Source organism: Camelus bactrianus, chromosome 10 (assembly GCF_048773025.1).
Source record: "Camelus bactrianus isolate YW-2024 breed Bactrian camel chromosome 10, ASM4877302v1, whole genome shotgun sequence".
NCBI classification, from domain to species: Eukaryota; Metazoa; Chordata; class Mammalia; order Artiodactyla; family Camelidae; genus Camelus; species Camelus bactrianus.
Genome location: NC_133548.1, coordinates 49,609,158 through 49,633,465, shown reverse-complemented (window position 1 = coordinate 49,633,465; position 24,308 = coordinate 49,609,158). Strand labels below are relative to the sequence as shown.

General features: G+C 48.9%; 1 protein-coding gene across 2 annotated transcripts in view; it reads left to right on the top strand.

Annotated features, from left to right (window-relative positions):
- The window catches only part of MAP6 (microtubule associated protein 6), a 65,759-nt gene extending 41,665 nt beyond the window's left edge, over window positions 1–24,094 (top strand). Inside the window, exons 2-5 of one of the 2 annotated variants that reach the window (XM_074372659.1) lie at window positions 2,993–3,206; window positions 5,248–5,444; window positions 5,787–5,876; window positions 22,929–24,094. In XM_074372659.1, the coding sequence (XP_074228760.1) occupies window positions 2,993–3,206; window positions 5,248–5,444; window positions 5,787–5,876; window positions 22,929–23,952 (1,525 nt within the window). In that variant the 3' untranslated portion in view covers window positions 23,953–24,094. The remainder of the gene's footprint in view (window positions 1–2,992; window positions 3,207–5,247; window positions 5,445–5,786; window positions 5,877–22,928) is intronic. The other variant, XM_010973153.3, reaches the window with a different exon arrangement.
- The last annotated feature ends 214 nt before the right edge of the window (window positions 24,095–24,308 follow it).

Sequence of the window (24,308 nt, the reverse complement as noted above, 5' to 3'; positions counted from 1 at the left end):
CAAAGAAAGTGCTAGGTAATAGAATTTGGGTTTAAACCTAACAACTGTCATAGTAACAGTGAAATTATTATGGGACTCATTAACACATCCCATATGAAGATGATTTGCCAGAGTTGTTCAAGACCAGGGTTACTGAGCTGTCCCCACAGATAAGGACACGCCCCACAGATATTGCTCACATGAGACACTTGCCAGCCCACAGGGGCCACTGCAGAGGCCAGCCTGGAAGAGATGACCCAGAAACAGTGCTTAGGGCCAGTGTATACCTATCTCAGCCCTAATTCTGTAGGCAGGCGGAGGTGGGGGCAGAGAATCCAGGTTTCTGCCATCATATTTTGGGAGCCAGGTTGTTACTGCTTTGGCTACTGGGAGATCAAGACCAAGTATCAGGGGCTTCTGTCCTGAAGGGTGGGAAGCAGGAGGGAGGGCCTGGCGCCTCAGGCAGGTGATGGTGGCCAGAACCCCAGATGCAGCCCACACCAGCGCAGGGCCTGTGTGCAGAGCCAGAATGGCTCAGAAGTCAGGTCACGGTGACCATTTGAACCTATGGAGATGGAGAAAGGAGGAGGAGAGAGGATTAGAAAGCAGTCTTGAAGCCAAGGGGGTGGCTGCCCCTAACAGAATCAGGAGGGTGTCAACCCTCCCCCCAATTCCCGTCTCTTCCCAGGTTCCCCGTCTCAGTGGGTAGCACCTCCACCCACCAACCCAAATCCCAGTCTGATCCTGGCCTACCCCAGCTCAGCCATTTTCAAATTCTGCCCATGTCCCTCTTGACTCACTGCTGTGTTCCGTTCCCGCTGCCACCATCCTGGTTCCGGCCTCCAATTTCCTCCTGACTCACTGCACAGCCTTCCTGGCCTCCTGCCCCAACTCTCCCCTTCTGTCTCCATTCACACTGCTGCCAAATTCTCTTTCCCAAAACGAATGTAGCCACACTCGTCTGTGGCTTGAAGTCATTTGGCAACTCCTTGTTATAGCCTAGACCATCCCCTCAGCTGGCTGGCAGGACCTCTTGTGTCCTTCCCCACCAAGCTTCAGCCTAGCCATCTGAACTGCCTGCATGGCCCGGGGGAGGGGGGGCTGTGCATCTCATGAGCCTCTTTGTGTGCTCCCCATTCTACTCGGAACCCCCCTCTTCTGGACAATTGTCAGCCTCTGTGACTCCCTCCAGAACCTCCCCCCAGCCGTCCCCAATTCCCAGGCTGGCTATGAGTTCCTCCGCTGTGCTCCCCACTCCCTTCTCCTGCGTAGCTCCTATCCTGTTGTCCCGGAGTAACCTCCAGTCCCTCCTCTTCCCACACCTTGAGCCCAGGGCCTGTTACTCAGTTAGGCTTCCACAGAGTTCAGCATCCTGCCAGGCAGACCTTAAGCACTCAGTAAATGTTTTGTGAATGAAAGAAGGAAAGGGTGAAATTGAGCAGTGAGGAATCCAAGAAGAGAAGACAATTTGGCAGAGGAGACAAGATGATTTGGTTCTAGGGATGCTGAGTCTGAGCTGGTGGAAAGGCAAGTCTGAAGCTTAGGGCAGGGTCTCTTAAGAAACTGGTCACTCTACTCACACATGTGCCAGTTCCCCTCAGGAGGGCAAATGACCAGCACGTTACCAAACCAGCTTTCTCCACTCAGAGAGCCTCAGAGCCAAAGGACATTGGTCAATTTTATTTGACAACAGAGGACACTAAGGCTCAGTGGGGAGAGGCCTGCTCAGCTGCTACCTAGTGGCAGAGCTTAGGCTAGAATTCGTGGATCTCCGTCGCAGTCTAAGCTTTTTCTACTGTCACCTGTGACTTCTTGTTCATGGCACTCATCTCTGAGCCCTGAAGAAGGGAGTTACCACGAGGGTGAGAGAGGCACAGGAAAACCTAACTCCATAGATATTCATACACTGACTCTTCCTTTCTCACAACACAGCTTCTCACGGCCCCAAATGAGAAGAGGTCTGATTAAGACCTCAGAACCACAGAGCTTGTGCATCGAATGTCACGTACTCAGCAAACAAGATGGACCCTGCGGCCTACCTCAGCAGCTACACTTATTTTACCCTGTTTTGAATACTGTCACCATCTACTCTCCAGTCCTGCAACAGATCAGACACAGCTGATTAGAAACCAGGAGAGAGATTGCTATGAACAAGCGATCTGACACACTGACTCAAAAAGCAGCAGATGGGGGTCACATGGGGTAAGGACCAATAGCCACTCACACCAAACACATGAAGACTCTCCTCCACATCGTATCCCAACACAAGTCCTCATGGTGACGTCCAATTGTATTCAGTACATTTTGCTTGTTTGTGATCCGCAGGCATTTAGACATTTCATAAGGATTTTCATCTAAAGTGATTGAGATTCTGGCAGTACAAGAAGCAAGCCCTCTGCTATCAAAGGGAGGGATTAACCTTAAGGATTCAGTGTTACAAAGTGTCTCCATCATAACAAAAGGGAACAGATGTTATTTGGCCACAAGGTACCAGGCACGCTGTTTGATGCATTGTCTTGTTTAATAGTCACACACGGCAGGCATGCGACCATATGTGAGGTCCCATGAATGACTGAGTGGATTGAGTTTTTCCAGCCTCATTTTAGATATTGTGAAAATGAGGCCCAGAAATTAGAACTGCCAGTCCGTTAAATTAGGAGATGTGATTAACAGACACACACTACTATATATAAAATAGATAAACACCAAGGACCTACAGTATAGCACAGGGAAATGTATTCAATTTCTTGTAATAAGCTATAATGGAGAAAAATCTGAAAAGAATTGCCTGTCCATGGTGACACATGGGAGCCGGAGCCCGAGCTCTTCCTCCGAGGTACTACTGTTCTTGCCACAACCTGTCTTGACTGGGCAGGAAGGAACACTTGCCCTCATCCAGGAGGAGAGAGTGAGTTCACGACAGGCACTGATTGCTGTGTTGGCTGCCCTGTGTGAGGGCACTGCTTCCAGGCATCAGAGGCGTCACATCACTTGGGCTTTCTTTGATTCGCAGGAATGAATTCCGAGCATGGACGGACATCAAGCCTGTGAAACCCATCAAAGCCAAGCCCCAGTACAAGCCACCAGATGATAAGATGGCTCACGAGACCAGCTACAGTGCCCAGTTTAAAGGGGAAGCCAATAAGCCAACCCCAGCTGACAATAAGATCATTGATCGCAGAAGAATACGCAGCCTCTACAGCGAACCCTTCAAGGAACCTCCAAAGGTGAGACAGATCTTGTGGAGACCCATCAGCACAGCTGGGCTCGGTGGGGTTAACTGTAGCAGAGGTGGGAGTAGGGCTACTGCCAACTCTGGCCCCACCCCCAAGGGCTCCTTTAAAGTCCCTCCTTTTCTTTGTAGCACACAGAGGCAGAGGGGCTTCTTACCAGGAACTTTTCTAAACTCAAAGGGAATGTTAAGAAGAAACATCACCTAAAATGAAAACGGCTTAAAGACTGGTAGATTTCAGAGAACTAGCTTCTGATTTTGAGAAACCCAGGGGAAAAAATGGCAGAAAATCTCACCTGAACCTTAAATCTCTTGTCTTATGATAACTGTGTTTTGTCCCTGAAGTGCTAGCCCAGCCTTAGAGGCATCCTCGCCTGACTTCCTTCCCACCCAGCCCCTGCCTCATCCTCAGCTCCAATCACTGGACACTTCCTTCCTTCACAAGTCCCTGAAAATCACCTGCCATTTCTTATCCTTTCCCTTGATCCACCAGCAATTCTTAGTTTGTAACAACACACCTGTCATGTCACATCAGCTTCAAGATATGTTCCAAGTAACTTGTTATCATAATAAACAGTTTGTGAATGACTTTCATTTCTGAGGAAGTTATAGTGGATTCAGGGATTTTCCTATGACAACACATTTTTGCCTTATTTGCATCCCAGGATACATCCATGAGAGGGAGAAGCATGTTGGAGATTCAGCTGCCAAAGCAGGAATCACACATACCATAGCTTATTCTATGATGTCAAGCCACATGGAATGTGCAAATATCAGCTCTCCTCTCTATAATAGCAGAAAAGTTCTGAAAACCTGAATAGCCTTTGCTCTTCTTTTCCCTAAAGTCTTGCAGTCAAGTGGAGTTTCCTACTTGGCCCAGGACTGGTTTACAGGTGAGGGAACTACCCAACCCAGTTTGTGTGGACTACTCCAGTTGTAGCATTGAAAGTTCCAGATTCCATGAAAGCCCTCAGTCCTGGGCAAACTAGGACAAATGATTACCTTATTTACAGGTTAAGGGTGACAGAAAACCCCAGGACCTTGTTGAGTGAATGGCCCAGCCTCTGAGGCCCAATATCATCTGTATCCACCTTCCACAGATGAGGTGAAACCCAGAAAATTCAAGTGGAGGATGGAGGGAAGGTTGGGGAAAGTAAACCTAGAGATGGATGGGGTGAAGAGGGTGGCATACTGAGGGATTGTACTCAGTGGCCTTGAGTTCTTGAGAAAGAGAAGGCAAGGCCATCTCCTAGGGATGAGGGGGGCAAAGCTCAAGGAGGGAGCTTGGGGAGAACAGAGTGGGCTTGAACAGCTGCTCTGGGAAAACCTTCCAGGGTGCTGGCCAGAGATGAGGTCTGGAGGGCTGGGCAGTGCTGACGGCCCCACAGGGCGAGGCTGCCTGTCCCAGCCTCTCAGGGAGGATGTTTGTCCACTGGAGCTCACCATCCTATAAACCACCCAGAATCCCCATGTCTACATCAACAAAAGTTTATTTCTTATTAATATGCATCTGCTGTGGATTGGCTGCAGCTCTTGGATCTGGGATTTGGGGCGAGGGAGCAGCCTCTCCCTGTGGCAGAGGAAAGGAGCCATTGGGAAGCAAATGCAGGCTGATTCTTGATTTCTGTCAGGAGGTGACCCATGTCACCTCTGCTCACTTTTCATTGACTAAAGCCAATCACATGCCTGCCTGACTTGAACAGGGCAGGGCGAGGTATAATCTTCCCACAGGGATGGGCCGCAGAGAGCGCAAAACAGAAACACAGCCCACGGCCTGGAGTGGCCGAGGGCGAGAGCTGGCGGTCAGGAGCCAGCGTGGCCAGCTAGAGGGCTGCCCACACGACTGACCGGGGGCTTCAGACAGGAGACGCCAGATGCCCTAGCATCAGTGAAGAGGCTTCCTATGCCATGACACTCAGTGTCCTGTGCTGTCATTCCCATCATCCTTTCACTAATCACGTCTTCTCTCTCAATTCTCCCTCCCACTCCTGCCTTTTTCGTGTTTCCGTTTGCGGTCTGTCTGTCTCTCCATGCAGGTGGAGAAACCTAGTGTCCAGAGTTCCAAACCAAAAAAGACCTCAGCGAGCCATAAGGCCCCGAGGAAGGCCAAAGACAAGCAGGTGGTGTCGGGCCGGGCCTCCAAGAAAAAGAGCGCCGAGGGGCCCCGCACTGCCCCGCCCGAGGACAAGGAGCAGAGCAAAGAGATGAACAATAAGCTGGCTGAGGCTAAAGAGTAATTCACTGCACTTCTCTTTCTTCTTCTCTCCTTTCTCTTTTTCTTTCTCTTTTTCTTTCTCTTTTTCTTTCTCTTTTTCTTTCTTTCTTTCTTTCTTTCTTTCTTTCTTTCTTTCTTTCTTTCTTTCTTTCTTTCTCTCTCTCTCCTTTCTTTCTTTCTTTCTTTCTTTCTTTCTTTCTTTCTTTCTTTCTTTCTTTCTTTCTTTCTTTTCTTTTCTTTTCTTTTCTTTTTTTTTTTTTTAACCAACCAACAAAAAAGGCCACAAAATTGATGAGAGGCTTCCCATCTGCCTGGAGCCCGAGTGTTCCAGGAGCTCTTTGGTTTGGTTTCTTTGAACAGAGGGATCCTGTTTCAAAGACGAGTGGCCTGCCTCCTGTCCAGATCTAGACCAGGTCCTGCCGCTGGTCCCCGACCAGCAGGAAGCCAGAGGTGGGTGGTGCCTCCAGCAGGGGAGGGTGTGCCTGGTGGGGAAGGCAGGAGGCAGGAGGGCTATGGAGAAAGTCCTGGCCATGCTTCGACGTGAGCGTGGGGCGTCCTCCTCCACTTCCTCCCCAGGGTCTGTGCCAGTGATCAATTTTGAACTATAGGTAAAAATGTTCATTGCCAAACTTCACAGAGTTATCCTGTATGCTATAGAAGCCCAGCCAGGTTTTGGAAATTGACAATTTGTGGAAATATTTTTTAAGAAATTTTGGCCTTAATGCTAATAAAATGAGTTGTGTCTGTTAAGCTGAAGTAGTTTTTCCATAGAATCTTCCGTTAGAAACGCGTGATTGCATTTAGTTTCCTACCAGTGGGCTTTAAGTTGTCTACCAAGTAAGAGAGATGCCACTGATGACCAAAACTAGGCCAGGGCAAAAAAGTTAGGTGTCTTAGGTACATTCCAGACATGGTAAGAAGATGACAAAAATGAGATTGTTTCCTCAGCCTAGCCAGTGCTGCCAATTTGGCAAAGCAGCTGGTTACAAATGACTGAGGAAGAAAGTTTAAGGTCTAAGAATAGTGTATTTAGAATGTGGCTTCTGAGAAACACACAGCAGGAAACAGATGTAGTTAGTGGCAGGTGTGGCGATGTTTACTGTCCCTGCCTGGACCGTTCTTGCTCTGCTCCTGGAAGAGGACAGGAGATGCTGAGCTTCAGGTTAGGGGACATTTCTGTGACTTAACCTAAGATGAGGAGAGTTCCCTGCGACATGATTAGCAAGCATCTTTGACCTCATTCATGAATAGAAGCAGCTCTCCTTGTATGTGTGTCTCATGTCTGTGGGTCAGCACTGCCTGCCAGTGATGGCAGTGCCACCTTAGCTGTGCTAGAGTTGTGTTGTAGGCATTAGTCAATGAGTTGTGGCAAGACCCCAAATACCTACCAGAAAAATTGCATTTGCAAACTCTGTGACGTGTACGTTGTTCAGTAACCTTTATTTCTCATGTCTTCAGAGTGCTCAGTGTCACCAGCATTCTGAAATTTCTGGGCTGTTGTGTGACGCCAGCCTTTGCTCTGGGGTACTTTTCTTTTGTAATGAAAGTGGTGAAGAGTGAAGTCCTCAAGTCCCTTTCTAAGTCCTTCCAGTTGATGCCGGTAGAGCCTCCACAAGCTCTCTCCTACTCTGACCTTTCGGGCAGCAAGACCTCCATTTCCACCATTTTGTTTTTCACCTTTGGGCTGATTGAGAAATCTCTTGTAAATGAGTTGAGCCTGTGCTATTTGGGCCCTGTTTCCTAAGAGAACAGGACTAGCAGGGCTACTGCCCTCCTCCTTTCTGTCTCAGAGAAGGAGCTGTGATGAAGGAGAAGGACTGAGGAAGGTAGAAAATGTTAGTCGCAGTTTATGAATCCCAGATTTTGATGACAAGCCAGAAACGGCGAGAGTAGATCTCAGTGCTGATTCCGGGTATTTGCTAGCTAATCTTAACAATAGCCAGACAGCCCTGTCAATATGATCTTAACTTTGTCCAGAGAATTTGCCAGTGTGTGTTCGTTCTCTTGAGAGCTGACATTAGTCAGACATGTTGATGTTAGCCACAATTTGGATTTCTCCGTAGAATAGTCATCTATTTTTTGTAGATCAAGTAAAATCAAGCTTTACAATGCATGGGGGACCATTCATTCCACATTCACTTATTGAATGCCTGTGTGCCCTACACGGGGCCAGCCACAGTGGGTAGTGTGCCTAAATCTGTCTCCACAGCAGCACAACCAGGATACATAGGACTCAATCCCTGTGTCTGATTCAAGTTTGTGCTGACCAAATGGTAGTTTCCCACCTGCTTTATAGCCCCAGGCACTGAGTTTCTTCCCTGCCCCGCCTGAGGCTCTAGATGACCTGTAGGATTCTTCAACCCTTTAGTTTCCCCCATCTTTTTAGCACCTCCAGCTGATGAAACCTTGTTGGTAGTTCACTTTGACTCTTGAATGTGTCACTTCACTGGCAGGAAACCTCCTCTGATTTCTACTGTTTACAAATAAAACTCAGCCAGTCTCGGTCTGTATCCAAACAGGCTGATTGACACTGACTGACATCAGCTTCACAAGCAATGTTTTGGTTTTGCCTTTCTGAAGGTGACCAAGCTTCGAATGCCTGTTCTGCCCATTTTTGTACCATTCCCTGTGGTTCCCTGAACTCCCCTGACAAATGAGCGAGGACTGAAGCTTTCCCACTGTCTGCTTCCCTCGCCTGCAAAAATAATCCTTGAAGCTGTGCGTCGGGTCCTTAAAGCTTTTCGTTATCCGCTGGTGCTCCCATGATGCCTTTGCCTCTCCCAAGGCAGACAGGAAGTGTCTACTTGCGATTTTGTGGCCTGGGTTTGTTGCATACCACAGATTGTCTTTGTATGTGTAGCGCACACCTCTCTTGGTGCTATTTCATTCCTGCTGTTAGTAAGAAAATGACAAAAATATTCATGTATAGCCAATTGATTGTGACGTGCTTGTGGTCTGTGCTTGCTCAGAAAAAACAAACAAACAAACAAACAAACAAACAGTTTTTCCAATTATAAATAAATGCTAAAGACGAACACCACTTTCTTGATCTTATTTCCTTGGTAAGGCCCAGCTGAGTAGGCGAAGGAACCAACCTTTGCCATTTGAGCCACTCTCCATGAGGTGAGCTGTGCCCTGCAGTTTGTCTGGGGTTCTCCATAACTCAGCTTGACTCTTTTAGATACTTGCCTCTCTGATACTAATTGCAAGCAGTCAGAGCTAAGTGTTGGGAAAAGCGAAGATGGACCAAGAGACCCACTGGCCAACAAGGTAGTGTAACGTTTTGATGCCCTGGTGCTGGGAGTGAGTGACCAGCGCCGCCTGGCCATGCTGGGAGGCTGGGTCCTGACCTCCACCCTTTCCCATCGACCCACAGGACTGTCTGTTCTGGATTTTCTCCTCCCAAGCAATGGCAGAGATGCCTTGTCTGACTCATTTAATCTGGTCATTGTGGAGGATCCACCCTCTGGGACTAGCTCACTGTGTGGGTTATTGGGTGACAGTCTGGTGTGCGCCTAACGGGGGTGTGGAAACTGCCATAAGAGAGTCCCAACAAGGTAACAGTAGACCAGGGAGCTGGGAGCTCAGATAGAGGACAGAACTCTTCCCACCAGGGGTGGGGAATCAGAGGCTTCGTGGAGGGGAACCTTGGAGAATGGGTGGGAGGTGGGTGTGCAGGGCATACAGGGGCTTCCGGCAGGAGAGCAGATAGATGGGCACCTCAATGTGCCCATTTTGATATCCTTCTGCTAACATGGGAGATTCTGTACTTTTGTATGGGATCCCTCTTCCTTTTTCCAAACATGCTATTGAATACCTATTACGCGCCAGGCATTGTGCCTGGAATAGGGAACCAGGATGACTGAGACGCCATCTCCCATCACAGTGAAGCATGAAGGAGGAGTCTTTTCTAGCAGATTTCATGGGTCAGGGAGGACCTCAGCGGAGGGCAGGTGATGACCAGGTGAACAGAGCCCGGGGTGGCCAATCAGACAGACAGAGGGAGCTGCAGGAGCAGAGCTCTGGGTGCTCCAACATCAGGTGAGCTCAGCCCTGGGGCGTGATTCTCTTGGGGAGGACCTGGTGTCATGTGGGGGGCGGTGGTTAACTGGGGTTTCTCCATCTACATACCCAGCTTGCACCCCCCTGTGTGCATGTTCCTGCCATCGTGCTGCTCACCCTCACACTCATACTGGGCACCAACCGCGGGTCCCCTCTTGCTCCAGGCTAGGAACTCTAGGCTGGGATTCATTCTGTTGCTGCTCCCCAGTTTCTGGGCTTTGGGGAGGAGCCATGGTAGGAATCAATCAAGGGTCACGTTTATGAAAAAAAAAAAACCACTGTATATTCATTTTCCAGATGAACAGAAAACATTCCTGCCTGCTTTTGTATGAGGCAGAAAACCCCAAATCCTATTCAATAAATCAAACATACATAAATGTGTATTATTTAGCTCTTTTTTGATCAGTTAAGAATTGTTTTATTCAACACTAGGGATTGAGAGAGGTGGAGAGAAATAGAGAGGTAGAAACAGAGGCAGAGAGAGAAAAAGACCCACAGAATCACATGTGTGAAGACACTGAGAACAACCCAGGGGAAGGTGAGATGCACTCGGAGTCCGAGAGAGGGCAAGAGTGGGCAGCGGAGAAGCAGGCGGGTGGGAGCCATGTGGCTTTCTCTGTGCCGCCCAGCGGTTGGGACTCACATACAGCCTCAGCCTCGCTTTCCATCCATGCTCCCTGAGCTGCCAACACCCAGGGGGCAAATCTCCACCTGTGATTATTATCACCTCACCTCCCTGAAACAGCAAACAAAGCTAAAACCAGCCTCTAGCTTTAAAATAGGTCATCATTACTACATTAGTTGTAAGTGTAGTTTGAGTCTTCCTTAGAGTTTATATGTTCTTAGGAAAGTTCTTCCTTTTTTTTCCCCCCACTAGGTTTTAAAAACGCACAGCCTGCTTCCCATAGGTTCGGGGAGTGTCCCCTTTCACAAAGACTGTGTCATCATGGTTTTAAGGTCCTCTCCCTGCTGAAATTTCTTAGAGCATTTTACATGTTCACAATCTCAAGTATAAAAAGTTTCTTGCAGGATGTAGCCTGTGGACCATCTATAAATAAGGCGAGACCCTATCGCTGCTCCACTTGAGGCCAGCAGGGCAGGGACAGCAGCAGGGCAGCCGAGGCCACTGAGACAGGAGAGGCAGCTTTTTCAAATGAAGGGAAGCAACCCTCCTCAGCCTCCACACTTGTAGGATCTGGCACACGGTTCACAGCTCTCCATCCCATGGCCATTGGTGCATCTGTCCCCATGACACCTGGACCATCCTAGAACAGCTATAGTAACAGGGTTGCCATCATTCTATATTTTCTTCCTTAGCTTGTGAACATAGGTTACCAGTGGTGGTGCACTTAGCTGTTTATGAGATTTATGGATGGAAGTCAGTGCTGGCTGTCCAAGTCTGTGTCATTCACTAAACTCTTTGAGCCTTGGTGTCCTCCTCTGAAAATGGGGACTCTAATACCCACCTCAGAAGAGAGGAGTGAGGGTGAAACAACTTGCAGGCTGTGGGGAAACCCATAGTGGACACTAAATAGAGGTCACTTCAGCCCCTCCACCTTCCCCGTACAGGACTTGAAAGGTCTGTGTTCCCTGTCTTTCTGACAGATAGCTAACTGAGTAAATCTCTGATAATATATGAAGTTGATAGAGGCAAACGCTAATTAAGAAGAATGCTTTTAAAGGATTTCGGCTATGGAATGCCTTTGAGTCTACAGACCTAAACAATAATATTCTAACAATGTATATTTGCTGATTGTTTACAAAGCCTGTCTTTCTGTGCGATCACACTGACCCCTCCTGATGTCATGGAGCAAGTGTCTGCACCAGGCAACAGGCAGGAGAGGGACTCTCAGAGGGGAGGGCGTCTGGTCTGCCAGCTCATCCGGCTGAGACAGACGGAGGAAGCGTGGAGCCGGGTCTCCTGCTCGCAGGCTGAGCTGCTTCCCCCTTCACCTGAGGCAGGGGCCGGCCTGGAGGGAGTCAGCTTTCAGACACGTGGGACTCCTAACTAAATTACACCCTCACCTCAAGGTGCCATGTCTGCTTGGGCATTACAGACCCTCCTGCAGGCTTACCTGGGATCCCCTATAAATCTTGGGACTCAGATATAAGTCAGGGGAAATAAGAATTGGGTCAGGTCTTCACACACAACTGGCTGAAACATCCTGACAGAATTAACCAATTGTCTCAGCCAGATATACACACATTTTCTCCTCTGGGTGCTAAATTAACTGACTGGGTGACTAAAATGCATGGTTACTGAATACAGAATGATCCAATAAAGTTTTCATTCATTAGAAGTATACCTGGTCCTGGAGATACCAAGATAAAACTGGTGTCCATTACCTGACATCGGAGGTATTAGATCTGAGACTGCCATCCTGTGCATTTTATTCCAAATTGGAATGGAGCTTAACTCTATCCCTTGTCCTCATATAAGTGGCCCTCTGTCGCTTGTTAGCTAGGCATTGTATATAACTGTCTCAACCCAGACATCTTATTTGGGGCTGAGCGAGCTTCAGATGCTGAGATGCATCAGTTATTGCCACCGCTACTGGCTTAAGCTGCCAGAGGGATCTTTAGAACATGCACCTCTGACCATGACACACCCTGCTTTAAACCATCCGCGGGCTCCTCGTGGCCTGCAGAAGCTTGTCTCTGCTCAGCGCCCCATGCTGCTTCTCACCTCCATGCTTTACCCACGCTGCCCCACCTGCTCAGACTGCCCTTCTGCTTCTCCACCTGGCTAACTCATCCTTCAAGACTCCGTCTGCTCAGGGGACAGCTCCAGGAAGCCTTTCCCGCACCTCCCAGGCTGGGTAAGATGCTCCCTGTGTGTTCTTCATCATGGAACTTAGCACACGTACTGTGTCATCTGCTCATGTGTATGTGTTCCCCCTCACCCAGACTGTGTTCTCCCAGGGCAAGGACCTAGTCCTTCTGCTCATCTTTGTAGCCCCGGCTTCTGGCCCAGTGTCTACCACGGATAATGTCTTCTCAAGTGTGTGTTGAATGAATAAGTGAGCGAATGAATGACGATATTCACCATCTGCTCCATTTTCACCATGGCGCCTCCACAAGGCTTTGTTCTGCCTAACAATTGGCTCTGCTCACATGAGAGGGGTGGTTTCGAGAGACGTCAAGACAACAGCAGAGCACAGAGGAGCCAATGGCTGGTTTTATAATGGCCAGCCTCTGGGCCAGCCCACCTCTGTACTTTCTGTGGCCACTTTTTCTAAACAGTCTTGACTTCATAAAATCATAGATTCTCAGTTAGAGGGTAATCTTAAGAGGTTGGATGATCCCACCCCCTGCCCAGTGCAGAGCTCTTAACTCCAGGATAGTAGAGGCGTCCCTCCAGGGGCATATCTGAGAAAGAAGGGCTGAGAATTATAGCCGGCAGGCCTGGTTCAAACTCCGAGCTCTGCTGATTACAAGCTATATGACCTTGGCTGAGTTTCTTACTTTCTTTGAACTTCAAAGATATTGTAAGAGTACAAGTGTCCATTGCTACCCAATTGTATTTGGTCCCCAAATTCAGAAATCAGGAGTTTGCTCAGCAAGGGATGTGGTGTGACCTGAATCTGTTTGGTTCCATGGTGTAGGGTAGCAGGTGGTAAGAGGTCTGATAGCAGAAAATCCTGTTTGAGATTCAGAGGACTCTCATGAGGGCCCCGTGAGGATGCCTGCGAAGACCTCTGCCAACTGTAAGTGGAACGCCCTTGTCATAGTTCATTTTATGGGTAGTTTGCTGACCACCACTTCCCAGTTACTTACCATCCTTACTCCAGTCCCAGCGGAATGGTGGTAGCTGGAGCTCCACATGGCAAATCCACTCCCTCTGCCTTGCAACGACTTGAAATAAAGCCCCTCTTGCACTGGCTCTGCTGCCCCCTCCCCTCCCCAGCCCTTCCTGGCCCTACCTCCCTGAGCACACCCTATCAACCACCTGGTATGGAGTCCATGCAATTACATGGTCATCTTCATTGATTCCCTCTGGACACATTAAGCCAATTTTTGATTAATGGGTCAAGATCCCATCCTTTGCTTTAGATGGGGTAGAGGGGAGGACAAAGATTGATTTGCAAGTTCCCATCTGGACAAGAACTGAGCCATTCCCGTCTGCTGGCCTTAGTGCAGCACTGCACATTTTAAAAAGGGTCACCAGCATGATTACCAGAGTCTTTGCAGCCCATTGAGACAGTCAGCTCTGCCCCTGAGTTTGCCTTCTTGGTGTAAAAACAACCAAGGAAGCTTTTAAAATATTTATTCTACAACTGGGAATTTATTTAGTCTTATCAGGTTATACCTAGAAAAGGTATTTAACTGCAAAAAGGAAAAAACAACCACAACACAGGGTGGGAAACAAAACCATCTAGCCCCCTAGCGCAACCATCTCCCTGTGCTTCAGGAGAACACATCTGCCTGCAGGGAGCCTGGAGTAGTGGAGACAAATCCCAACCAAGACTCTGCCCCAGGTCTCTAGTGCCAGTTTTGTAAAAGGCAGAGGTGCCACAGCTCAGGGGAAGGGAAGAAACATTTATTTGACCTTTACACACTTGTTTCCATTTAATCCTCACAACAGGGCTAGAGAGTCTGTAAGCAGCATCCCCATCTACAGATACAGAAATTGAGACTTAGTGGTTAAATAACAGGTGCACAACTTGTGAGTGGCAAGCCGGGATTTGGAGCCAGGTTTGGGTGACAAACCCATTCTTTGTCCAGGACTCAGGGCCATCTCTAGGATTCCTATGGTAAAGAATTCCTGAAAGAGCCAACTCATCCCATCCCTTTCTTGCTCCAAACCTTCAGTGACCCTACATACTCTCTTCATCTTTGGAAAATGAGTCAGATGAAGGTCAGAGATGCTGAGTCTGATCAGCACCATTACTTCCTCCTCCCCACTCCTCTACTCCCCCCGCCCAGAATTAAGCCTTGTGGTGGCAGCCTTTTTTCCAGCTGTGGTCCTTGCTGCTCTGTCTGTGCTGATGAGCGACATCTGGGTGGACTCTCTGTGTGGCCCCGGGCTGGCAGACCAACGGGCAGCCTTACAGGTAGGGCTCACAGGTGTGGTGTGGATGGGCACTCTGAGACCAGGATGCCCCTGCTTTCTAGGACTAGCTTCTTTGCCAGGGTCTGCTGAACACCAGGAGGTATACCAGGGCTGTCCTTGTGTAGTGGCTGCAGGAAGGGCTAAGACAAAGTGGGACTTGTTGGGGCCCCAGAGAGACAACTCTCAGGAGATGCAGTTGGGAGCTCGGAGCTGGGGACCTACAGAGGTCAATGACTCCAGCCTCCTGGACCAGTTAGAAACAGTCATGGTTATATCAAGCCAGACCCAGTTCAGACATCTGCAGACAAAGTTGGAATCTCTATGGTTGAAGTCACACCCCTGAGGGATACTGTTGTAGAAAGGAAAGAGCTTTACTGAAAGTCTGTTATCCTCAGTTAAGGTCTTGACATTGCCACAAACTCCCTAGGTGACCTTTCTGAGCCTTACTTCCACCTCTGGAAAATGGAGGATGTGAGTGACCCCTGTCTATCTGCCTGGCTGACGGGGCTGTGGTGAGAATATGATGTGCTACCTTGTATGTAAAGTCCTCTTAGAAAACCATAAAGAGAGGTTACAGTTTGGGAGGACAAAAAAGTACTAAGGCAGTTAAAATTGGAAAGAATTTGTGTGTCATGTAAATGCGGTTGTCAGAATTTAGTTGCGTGTGAGTTATTTTTAAAACTCTCCATTTGGGATGGAGATCTCCTATATGTGCCAGCCCCATGCCCGAGTGCTCCGGCTCTCCACTCTATTCAACTGAGTAGGCACTCATCAAATGTATATGGAAGGATGGGGGGGAGGATAGAGAGGAGGGGGAAAGTAGAGAGGGAGGGAGGGAAAGACAGAGAGGAAATAGGAAGAAGCAGACAGGATCTCTGCCCTCAAAGAGCCCCAGTCTGAAGAGGCAGCTACAAAACAGTTGGCAGCTCATCTGATAGGGCTGCTGTGATGGGGCGAGGGGATGGGAACAGAGAGGGGCTGTGGGCACACAGGAGAAGGAGTACTCAGCCTCTGGAGGTAGAGGTCTGGGTGACTGAGGAAGTCACCCTGGAAACTGAATCTTTAGTTGCTAAGGAGGGCGTTACTGGGCAGATGAGGAGGAGTGGAGTTGGGAAGCAGCACTGACATGCCTGAGAGGAGGCTAAAGTGGCCTAGGGTTATATCAATGGAGGTATAGACTCCAGGACAGAGGAGGTATGTCCTGCTTGGAGACTGTAACTGCGACATCATTTTCAGTTCTGGGGTCACACTTTCCAAGGAACAGGAGCCAACTGAGATGTATAATGAGGAGAGCAGCCAGGATGGTGAGGGTCCTGAGCTGTTGTGGGACGTGTGATGCCCAGAGAAGCCGAAATAAGGACACGATTGCTGTCCCTTCAAGTATCTGAAAGGTTGTCCTGGGGCAGGCAGCAGGACATTCTGTGGAAGGGTGACCCCAGAGCACCGAACCCAGATCAGGGCATGGACGGGAGGGAGTGGAGCTGACAGAAATCCAGGCTTCTTCTCAGGGTCTAAACACTGGACCGCAGATGGTGGGCTTCCTCACTGTGGTGTGTGCCCCACCCAGGGAAGTGCAGGCAGTGGCTGGGGCCAGCCGGCAGGGAGACAGTAACACAAGTTCAGGAGACCTGATGACCCTCAGGTCTATCCTTCCAGCCCTGGGCGCCTTACGGAAACGACAGGCCAGTCAAGAAACAAGCACCACTCGGAGGGTTGGAGTACTCAGATGTATTACCCGGCGGGCTCAGAGGGGCTTCTGCTCCGAAGCTCTGAGCACCTCCAAGACGTGCGCATGAAGTTTTATAGGGTAAAGTACAAGCTTGGGGTATTAGGCCAATAGGCATGGAAAAGCTTTAGCAGCATCATTATTACAAAAGTAGAGGCAGGGAGGCAGCAAACCAACATTCCAAAGCCAGATATGTATCTTTGAAAACCCAGCTGGCTAGCAAAAATCATGAACAGCAAACCAACACTAATTAACCTAGATTTACAAGTTAGTCCAGCAGAACTCAGGTCAGTGTTCCGATACTTAGATTTGTGAGTTATCTTGTTAGCCCAGCCGGGCTTTTCCTTCACATGAGGAGTTGTACCTTCAGGGACCAGAGACGGGGGCTTCTCCAGCAAAGTGACATCTTTGCTCTGAAGCGACTTTCAGGCCTTTCTGGTTGAAGAGACACAGGCAGATGAGGGCTTGGGGCCACAGCTAGGGGTGGTCCTGGTGCACTGGTAGCTTTACAGTGTCCATGGTGGGGCTCCGCAAGTCAGGGCCCTGGACTCATACATGCCTGTGCCCCCAGCACGGGGCCTCACCCAGAGCATGGGCTCTGCACACTTTGTCCAATGAGTGGATAAAAGAAGAAAAACATCAACTAGAATAAAGAGAAGAGGTGATACACCAGCCATCCATTACTCTCACGAATACCTGCCAGGTACTACGAGCCAGACACTAGAGACTCACGTTGCAAAGACGAACAAAGCACAGCGCATGAGCTAGGGGAGAGGCAGATAATTACCAGATACCGTGATAATTGCTAAAATAGAGGCTACCATGGAGTCCTGCTGGAGAGAGAGTGGGAGTGAGTGTTCTTGTTTTGAGAATGCCTTTTCTCCTGCAATTCTTCATAAGGATAACAAGCCTTTTAAAGACGGTTTCCTTGGCACTCCCCCTCAGACTCTTCTGTGTCTGGGGCTTTGTTTGTGTCTGGGAAACGTGGGCGCCTGTCCAGGGCCCTTGGAGGCAGACAGCAGGAAACAAAGCCGGGAAATGGCCCGCGCCCTGCCCCCTTTTCTCCTGTAGTCCCTGAGGTGCAGTGGCCTCAGCCTCTCCTGCCTATCTTTGCTTCTGCCCACCCAGTGAGATTTTCTGTCTTTACTCCTGGACCTGCTATTTCTTAGCTGTGTGGCTACGGGAGAGTTGCTTGCCCACTCTGGGCCTCGTTTCCCATCTGGAGAGTAAGACATTGGACCAGGTCACTAAGTCCCTCTGTGGAACTAACATTCACTAAATATCACATGTTCCAGGGGTCAATGCCGTAAGCATTCACATAAACTGATCCTCTCTGGGAGGTAGGCACTGTAATCCCCATTTTATAGATTAAGGAAATGAAGCTTGAAGACTGGTTGTCCATGATGACATCCCATGGCTAGGAAGGAGTTGAGTCAGCATTCAAACCCAGCTCTTCTAGCCTTGAGCCCAGCCCTTGTACTTTTGCCTCCAGCAGACTGCTCTTTACCATGTAAAAAATGATCTAGGTTAAAATACCTAACACCGAGCCTGGCACATAGTTATTGCTCAGGAAATATGAGTTTCTTGCTTCCTCGGGGCTTTTCAAAGCTATGGAAGCAGTGAGTTCAAGAATGGGTCCACAGGTCCCTGATTTTCTGAACAGGGCCATATGCCAGGAGTACTGCCTCAGCTCTGGGCTGCTTTGATGGTGCATTAGGAGACAGTCTGGGAAGAAAAAAACAAACAAACAAAAAAAGGTGGAGTATGCGATTAGAACTGTGTGCAAGAGCAGGACTCAGCAGGAGGGAAGAAAGCCCTTTCTCCAGATAGTCTGGGGCAGGGCACCATCATCCTGCTTCAGACTCTGATAAAGCTTGGATCCAAGGTCAGTGTGTGTGTACCCCAGAGGCCTTGCCTGTCCCCATGGAAACAGGACAAAGGGCAGAAAATGAAGTTCCTACGACTTAGGATGTCTCATGTAACCTTGGAGGAGAAAATCTTGCAAATAGGACAGAATCTGGCACAGAAACAGCTCTCATTTATTCATTCATTTGACAAGTAGTCAGGGCTTTCCCTGGGTAGGTACGGTCTTAGGTACAGCGGATAGAATGATTTACAAAATTGGCATGTTCCTGCCCTTTGAACACTTCAGCCTAGTGAGGAACACATTAATGGGAAAGAATGCAAGTAATGAGCTGTGATGAGGGGCAGGAGAGAAAGTGTCGGGGACTAGGAGAGCCTGGAGCAGGGGCCTGGTCACATCTGGTCGCCAGGGAAAGTGAGCTGGGAGATGGAGGATGAGTAGGCATTAATCAAGGGAGCAGGGCATACTGAGGAGCAGAACAAAGTCCTGGGAGGCTGGACCACAGAGAGCTAGGAAGGCGGTGGGAGCAAGCCAGTCAGCGAAGTGGGGCCTTTTTATTCTGGGTTCAAGGAGAAGCCTTGAAGAGTTGTCAACAGGAAAGGGATTTGGTTTTTTGAAAGATCATTCTGATTTCTGCATGCAGAATGGATTGGAGGAGGAGCAGGGGATACTGCTTAGGGGCTGTGACAGTGGCCCACAGAGACAATGGCGTAGCTGGTGGTGGAAGGGAGGGAAGGACAGAAGTGGGAATATTCAGGAGATACATGTTAGGAGCCAGAAAAGATGGTTCTTCATAGACTGGATGAAGGTTTTGAGGGACCAGGAATCATCGAGGATGACTTGGGTTTCTGGCTGGGGCCATGGGATAAATGATAAACCAGGTTTCAGCAACAGTAAGTTGTAAATCTTTCTGTTTGACCTTCCTTGTCCCCAGTACTGCGCTGGGCATTGGGGCTGCAGACCAAGCAGATGGCCCCTGCCTTCAGGGAGCTCACGGTCTAATGGGGGGAAAACTGACATGCGGCTGGGGTATCTATGAATGTGGCAAGAGACTGTAAAATGGTGCTGCAAGGGAGATACAGACAGAACTAGTTTGGAAAGATACATCCAGGAAGACCTTGTGAGGAGGTGGGGATCGAAACCGAGCCATCAGGGACAGACAGGGCCAAGTGGGAGAAAGAGGGCAATCTGAGCAGCAGAAACAAAGAAGCAAAACATTGGGAGTGTGCAAAGCAGTGTGGAGGGGCCAGAGGACAGTGCGGGAGGGTGAGGCTGCAGGGATCTCCACCACATCCCCCGCCTCCCCCCAGGGCTGCCAGGAGATTCCAGTGAGCTAAAGCAAAGACTGTGTGAGCATCTGGTAAACCGCTACACAGTTATGGTTATGGACTTAACTCATGTGAGGCACCGAAGCACTCTACAAATGTCGTGAATTATGACAATCTTAGACCCTTGCCTAAGAGGATCGTCTGATCCTCTGTCATAATAGTCCCTGACATTTGTATTGTTATCTCCATTTTACAGATGAGGAAACTGAGGTCTGTGTGGTTGAGTAATTTCCCAAGATCTGGCAGGCAATAAGCAGCACAGAAGCCAAGGTAAACCCAGCAGGTCATTCTAGTTTCTGAGAAGGGTAACCAGGCTAGGAAGTGGAAGGAGCCTGTCTCAGGTGCTGTCTTGAGAAGATCCCCAGCTGCTCAAGACTCCAGACTCAGCTGCCCAGGTTGAGCTGGGACAGCTGGCCTGTGGGCTGAGTAGGGCTCAATCCAGCCCATCCCCACTCACCAGCCTTGCTCTGGCTTCCGCCCTGGGGGTGCAGCTCTGTCTTATTCACACAGAGGCCACTGTGAGCAGTGGGGCATTCTACAGATGGCTAGCCTGGCAGGGCACCATGGAACCAAGTGATAGCCAGTCTGTGTGAATGAGTTTTATGTTGCCCTTGAGGGTAGTTTTGTTCACAAGGCTGCTTTGGTTTGAAAAACAAATGATTAATTTATAAAAGTAACAAATTTTTTAAATTTAATAAAATTTAATAAACTCTTTTAAGGAGGATTTTATAACTTAGTTCATTTCCCCTAAATAATTTAAATTAAATTGCAAGTTATTTAAAATAAACTCAGCTTAAAAATATGTTAACTATTGGGTTGTAATAAAAGTTCCATCATTATTTACAAAATTTATAGAATTGTCTTATATTTTTCAACTTAAAACCACAATTCTAAATTATTCTATTACATATTTTATATAGCAATCACAAGCCTAATGTGTTAGATATAATATGCCAAATTATTTTAAACATTACAAATACTTTCAGACTAAATCTACACAGATTTTTCCTGAACTGTAATACCAAAAAAGGTTCCGTCGTAGATTTAATTTGATTTATCATTTCTAATCTTAATTCTAAACCTTTCCATGATTAAAGAACACTTATTAAGGAAACAAGTTTACTAACCAAAGTAATATAAGGGTTTATATCCAGCAAATTCAGGATTACGTCTCAGCTGGCTGAGTGCTCATTAAGCAGAACTATGGTGCATGGCATGTGAGCCAATGCTGCAGACGTCCAGGGAAATGTACTTTGCACCCAGTGCTGCGGGTCTGGCCCTCTTTTGACTCTCCATGCCAGCAGGGGACACTGAGTCCACGTCCTGCCAGTAGAATAGGTTTTGCAACCCAAGCCCCTGAGATCAACTTAAGCTCTGGTCCCATCTTTTGTCTCCTGTCTCAGTTTCATCACCCCTTCAGATGGCTCCACCCAGATTGTCCACTACCTGATAGGCTTCAGCTAATCAATTTCCTGCTGGATTCTATTCTAAATTAAGTTTTTATTTTTTCTCTCTGGCCAACTATCAAATATTAGAAGTATTTTAATGCCATCCTTGGATTCTGCATGCTTCTTGTGGTCCTGCCTGGCTCCCTCCACAAACACAAATGTCCTACTGACGGCAGCCAGCTGTGTTATGTGGCCAGGGCAACTGTGCTCTGTGTCGTGCTGAACCAGGGGGCCGCTCTGGCCCTTCTGTGTCCACTGTGATGCTCAGAGACATTCAGAGGACAGACAGCCTGCCTGCGGCACTGTGGACTCTGCTCAGAGATGTCAGTTCCCAGGTAGCTCAAGAAGATAAGTACAGTAAAAAGCTTCTGGATCGGGATGAAATGTCAGAATACAAATAGTCCAAATGTGTGTAACTTTACTTCTATGTAAATAGAAAAATAATTGTAATATTACATAGTAATATGCTCTATGTACATAATTTCTAATAAGCATAAATTTCGAGTAAATATCATTATACCAAATGAAATAAATGACAAACTTGAGACCCAGAGAGACAAAACCATAGCAAACTAAAAAAGTGGTACAAATAGAAGTTTATTTGGATCAGCTTTAATAAGCAAGTAGACTTAGTGCTAAAAGCCAATAGGAACTGTTAAAATGCTGAAGTGGTTTAAGTGTAAAGACTTGATTGGCAACAACGTGTAAAAGAGTAATACCAGTTCCACCATGCTGAACACCTGCCATGTGTCAGGAGCCCGAGGAGGAGGAGCACAGGCCTCAGGGGTGGAAAGACCCAGACTCCACAGTCCATGCATGTCCCCTCACTTTCCACATCACTCGTCCACTCTGGACCTCAGTTTCTTCATCTGACAAGTAAGGGTAATAAATCCTCCCTTCGTGTTTCACAGGGTTGCTGGGTTGCTGATATAAGCAACCCAGCGAGAAGGAAGTGATTTGGAAAATGGAATGTCTGTAGGTGTGCAAGGGCTTGTGACCCTGGCTGAGCCCGGCCTGCAAGGCAGGAGTGTGCACTCGAATCTAGATTGTCAGGGTGTCTGAGTGTGGCAATGTTTGCCCTTGTGTCAGTGATGTCATCTGCTCTCCACAGTGTGTGTGGGCTGAGGGGTGGTGTGAATGTCCACAGGGAGGCAAGTGTAGCAGCCTGTGAGGATTTTGGTGAGAGGCCTGGACTCTTGCTGCAGGGAATCAGCCCGAGGGCCTTGGAGTAAGGGAGGGCAGGGGCCCAGGGAGAGTAGAGGGAGCCAGAGTGGGGATAGAGTGAGGGGAGCAGGGCCTCTTCACTGCCTGAATGGGGAGTCCCAGCCAGTCACCTACCAAAGCTGGTGCAGGCAACAGTGGAGGGCACTGTCTAAAGAGAATTTAAAAGCAATAGTAAAACCAATTAAAAGCTGGTCTGCTTTTTTTATTATCACCCTGGCCAGCTGTTCTGAACAATGTCAGTGATAAAATACTTTTCTCCTTGCGGGGGAAGAGGGACATTCCTGCTGCCCTTTTCCTTCATGCATGCCTTGGACCCCTTGCCCCTCCCCATTCAGCACTTAATAAGGTGGTCGGGGAAGGGAAGGAGCCTTGGAAGGTCCTGAGAACAAAAGCACTGACTAGATAGCTCAGACGCGCCCCCAGGATGGACCCAGCTATTCTGGAGGGAGCAAGAGCAGCCTAGGTGGAGCGTGGGGTGGACAGGCTGCTGGGATGCCCACTAGAGGACTCTGAGTCCCGCTACAGTACTGCCACTGTCACCCGGGGGCTGCCCTCCGCGCCACGTGCAGGTTATAATCAATTGGCAAGCACACTGAATGACTGATTCTGGAGCCCACCCTGTACCCCACGCCATGTTCTGTACTAAGAACATGCAGATCAGATTTTCCTCCTGACTGTCCAGCAAGAGCTGCCTGCCCAGGCTTCACTAGTCCAAGACTTATCAGGCAATCTGTGCTCTGCCCTGTCCCTGGCCCAAGTGCTGGCCCTCACAGTGACCACCTCTCTCTCCTCTGCAGGAGCCAGGTCGAACCCACCAGTGATTCACATAAGAATCGAGGTCCTGTAGCCAAAGAGCCAGACAAGGATCAAGGTCCCATGGGCTCGGGGCCTCTGAAAGATCAAGGTCCTGTGATCCAAGAGCCTTCAAAGGGTCAAGGCCCCACTGTCCCAGAGCCTCTGAAGGATCAAGCTCCTGTGGTCCCAGGGCCTCAGAAGGATCAAGGTCCCATGGTCCCTGCACCAGTTAAGGATCAAGGTCACGTGGTCCCTGAGCCTTTAAAGAAGGAAGGTTCTGTGATCTCAGCACCAGTCAAGGGCCAAGATTCCTTGGTCCCAGTGTCTCTAAAGAATCAAAGTCCTATGGTTCCAGCAAAAGTTAAAGATCAAGTTTCCGTGGTACCAGAGCTTCTGAAGGATCAAGGCCCTGTGGCTCCAGCACCTGTCAAGGATCAAGGCCCCGTGGCTCCAGCACCTGTCAAGGATCAAGGCCCTGTGGCCCCTGAGCCTGTGGATCAAGGTCCCATGGTCCCAGCACCTGTCAAGGATCAAAGTCCTGTGGTCCCAGAGCATCTGAAGGATCAAAGTGCCATGGGCATAGCACCTGTAAAGAATGAAGGTCCTGTGCTCTCTGAGCCTGTAAAGAGTCAAGGTTTAGTGATCCCAGAGCCAGTCAAGGATCAAGGTGGAGGGATCCCAGAGCTTCTGAAGGATCATGAGTCTGTGGTTGCAGCACCTGTAAAGAATCAAGGTCCTGTGGTCCCAGCACCTGTCAAGGATCAAGGCCCCATGGTCCCAGAGCCTCCCAAGCATCAAGATCCTGTGGTCCCTGAGCCTGTGAAGAATCAGGTTCCTATAATCCCAGTGCCTCTGAAAGATCAAGATCCTCTGGTGCCACTACCAGCAAAGGACCAAGGTCCTGTGGTCCCTGAACCTCTGAAGACTCAAGGTCCCAGGGGCCCCCAGCTGCCCACTGTCTCACCTCCACCCCCAGTCATGATCCCAACGGTCCCCCATGCAGAATATATTGAGAGTTCCCCTTGACACTCACCCCTTGACACACCAAAGAAGGAGCTGCCAATGAAAGTGCTCCCTCTCAGGGGCAGCAAAGACACACATTTAACCTGCATGAAACACGTATTGTATAGTCTTGCTGGAATCTAATAAAACTGGTCCCTCTGGCTCAGCAGTGTCTCTCTCTGGCTCCATTTGAGTACATGCATGTGTGTGTGTGTGAGTGTGTGTATGTGTACATGCACGTGTGTGTGTGCCATGCGCATTGGAGAATGGGCTTGCAGGACTCTGCATTCATCCATCTGGCCCATCTGAGAAATCCCCAGCTCCTGTGAGTTGTCAGCATGAGATGGGAGTGGGTGGGGGGTGCTGAGAGACGGAGGACA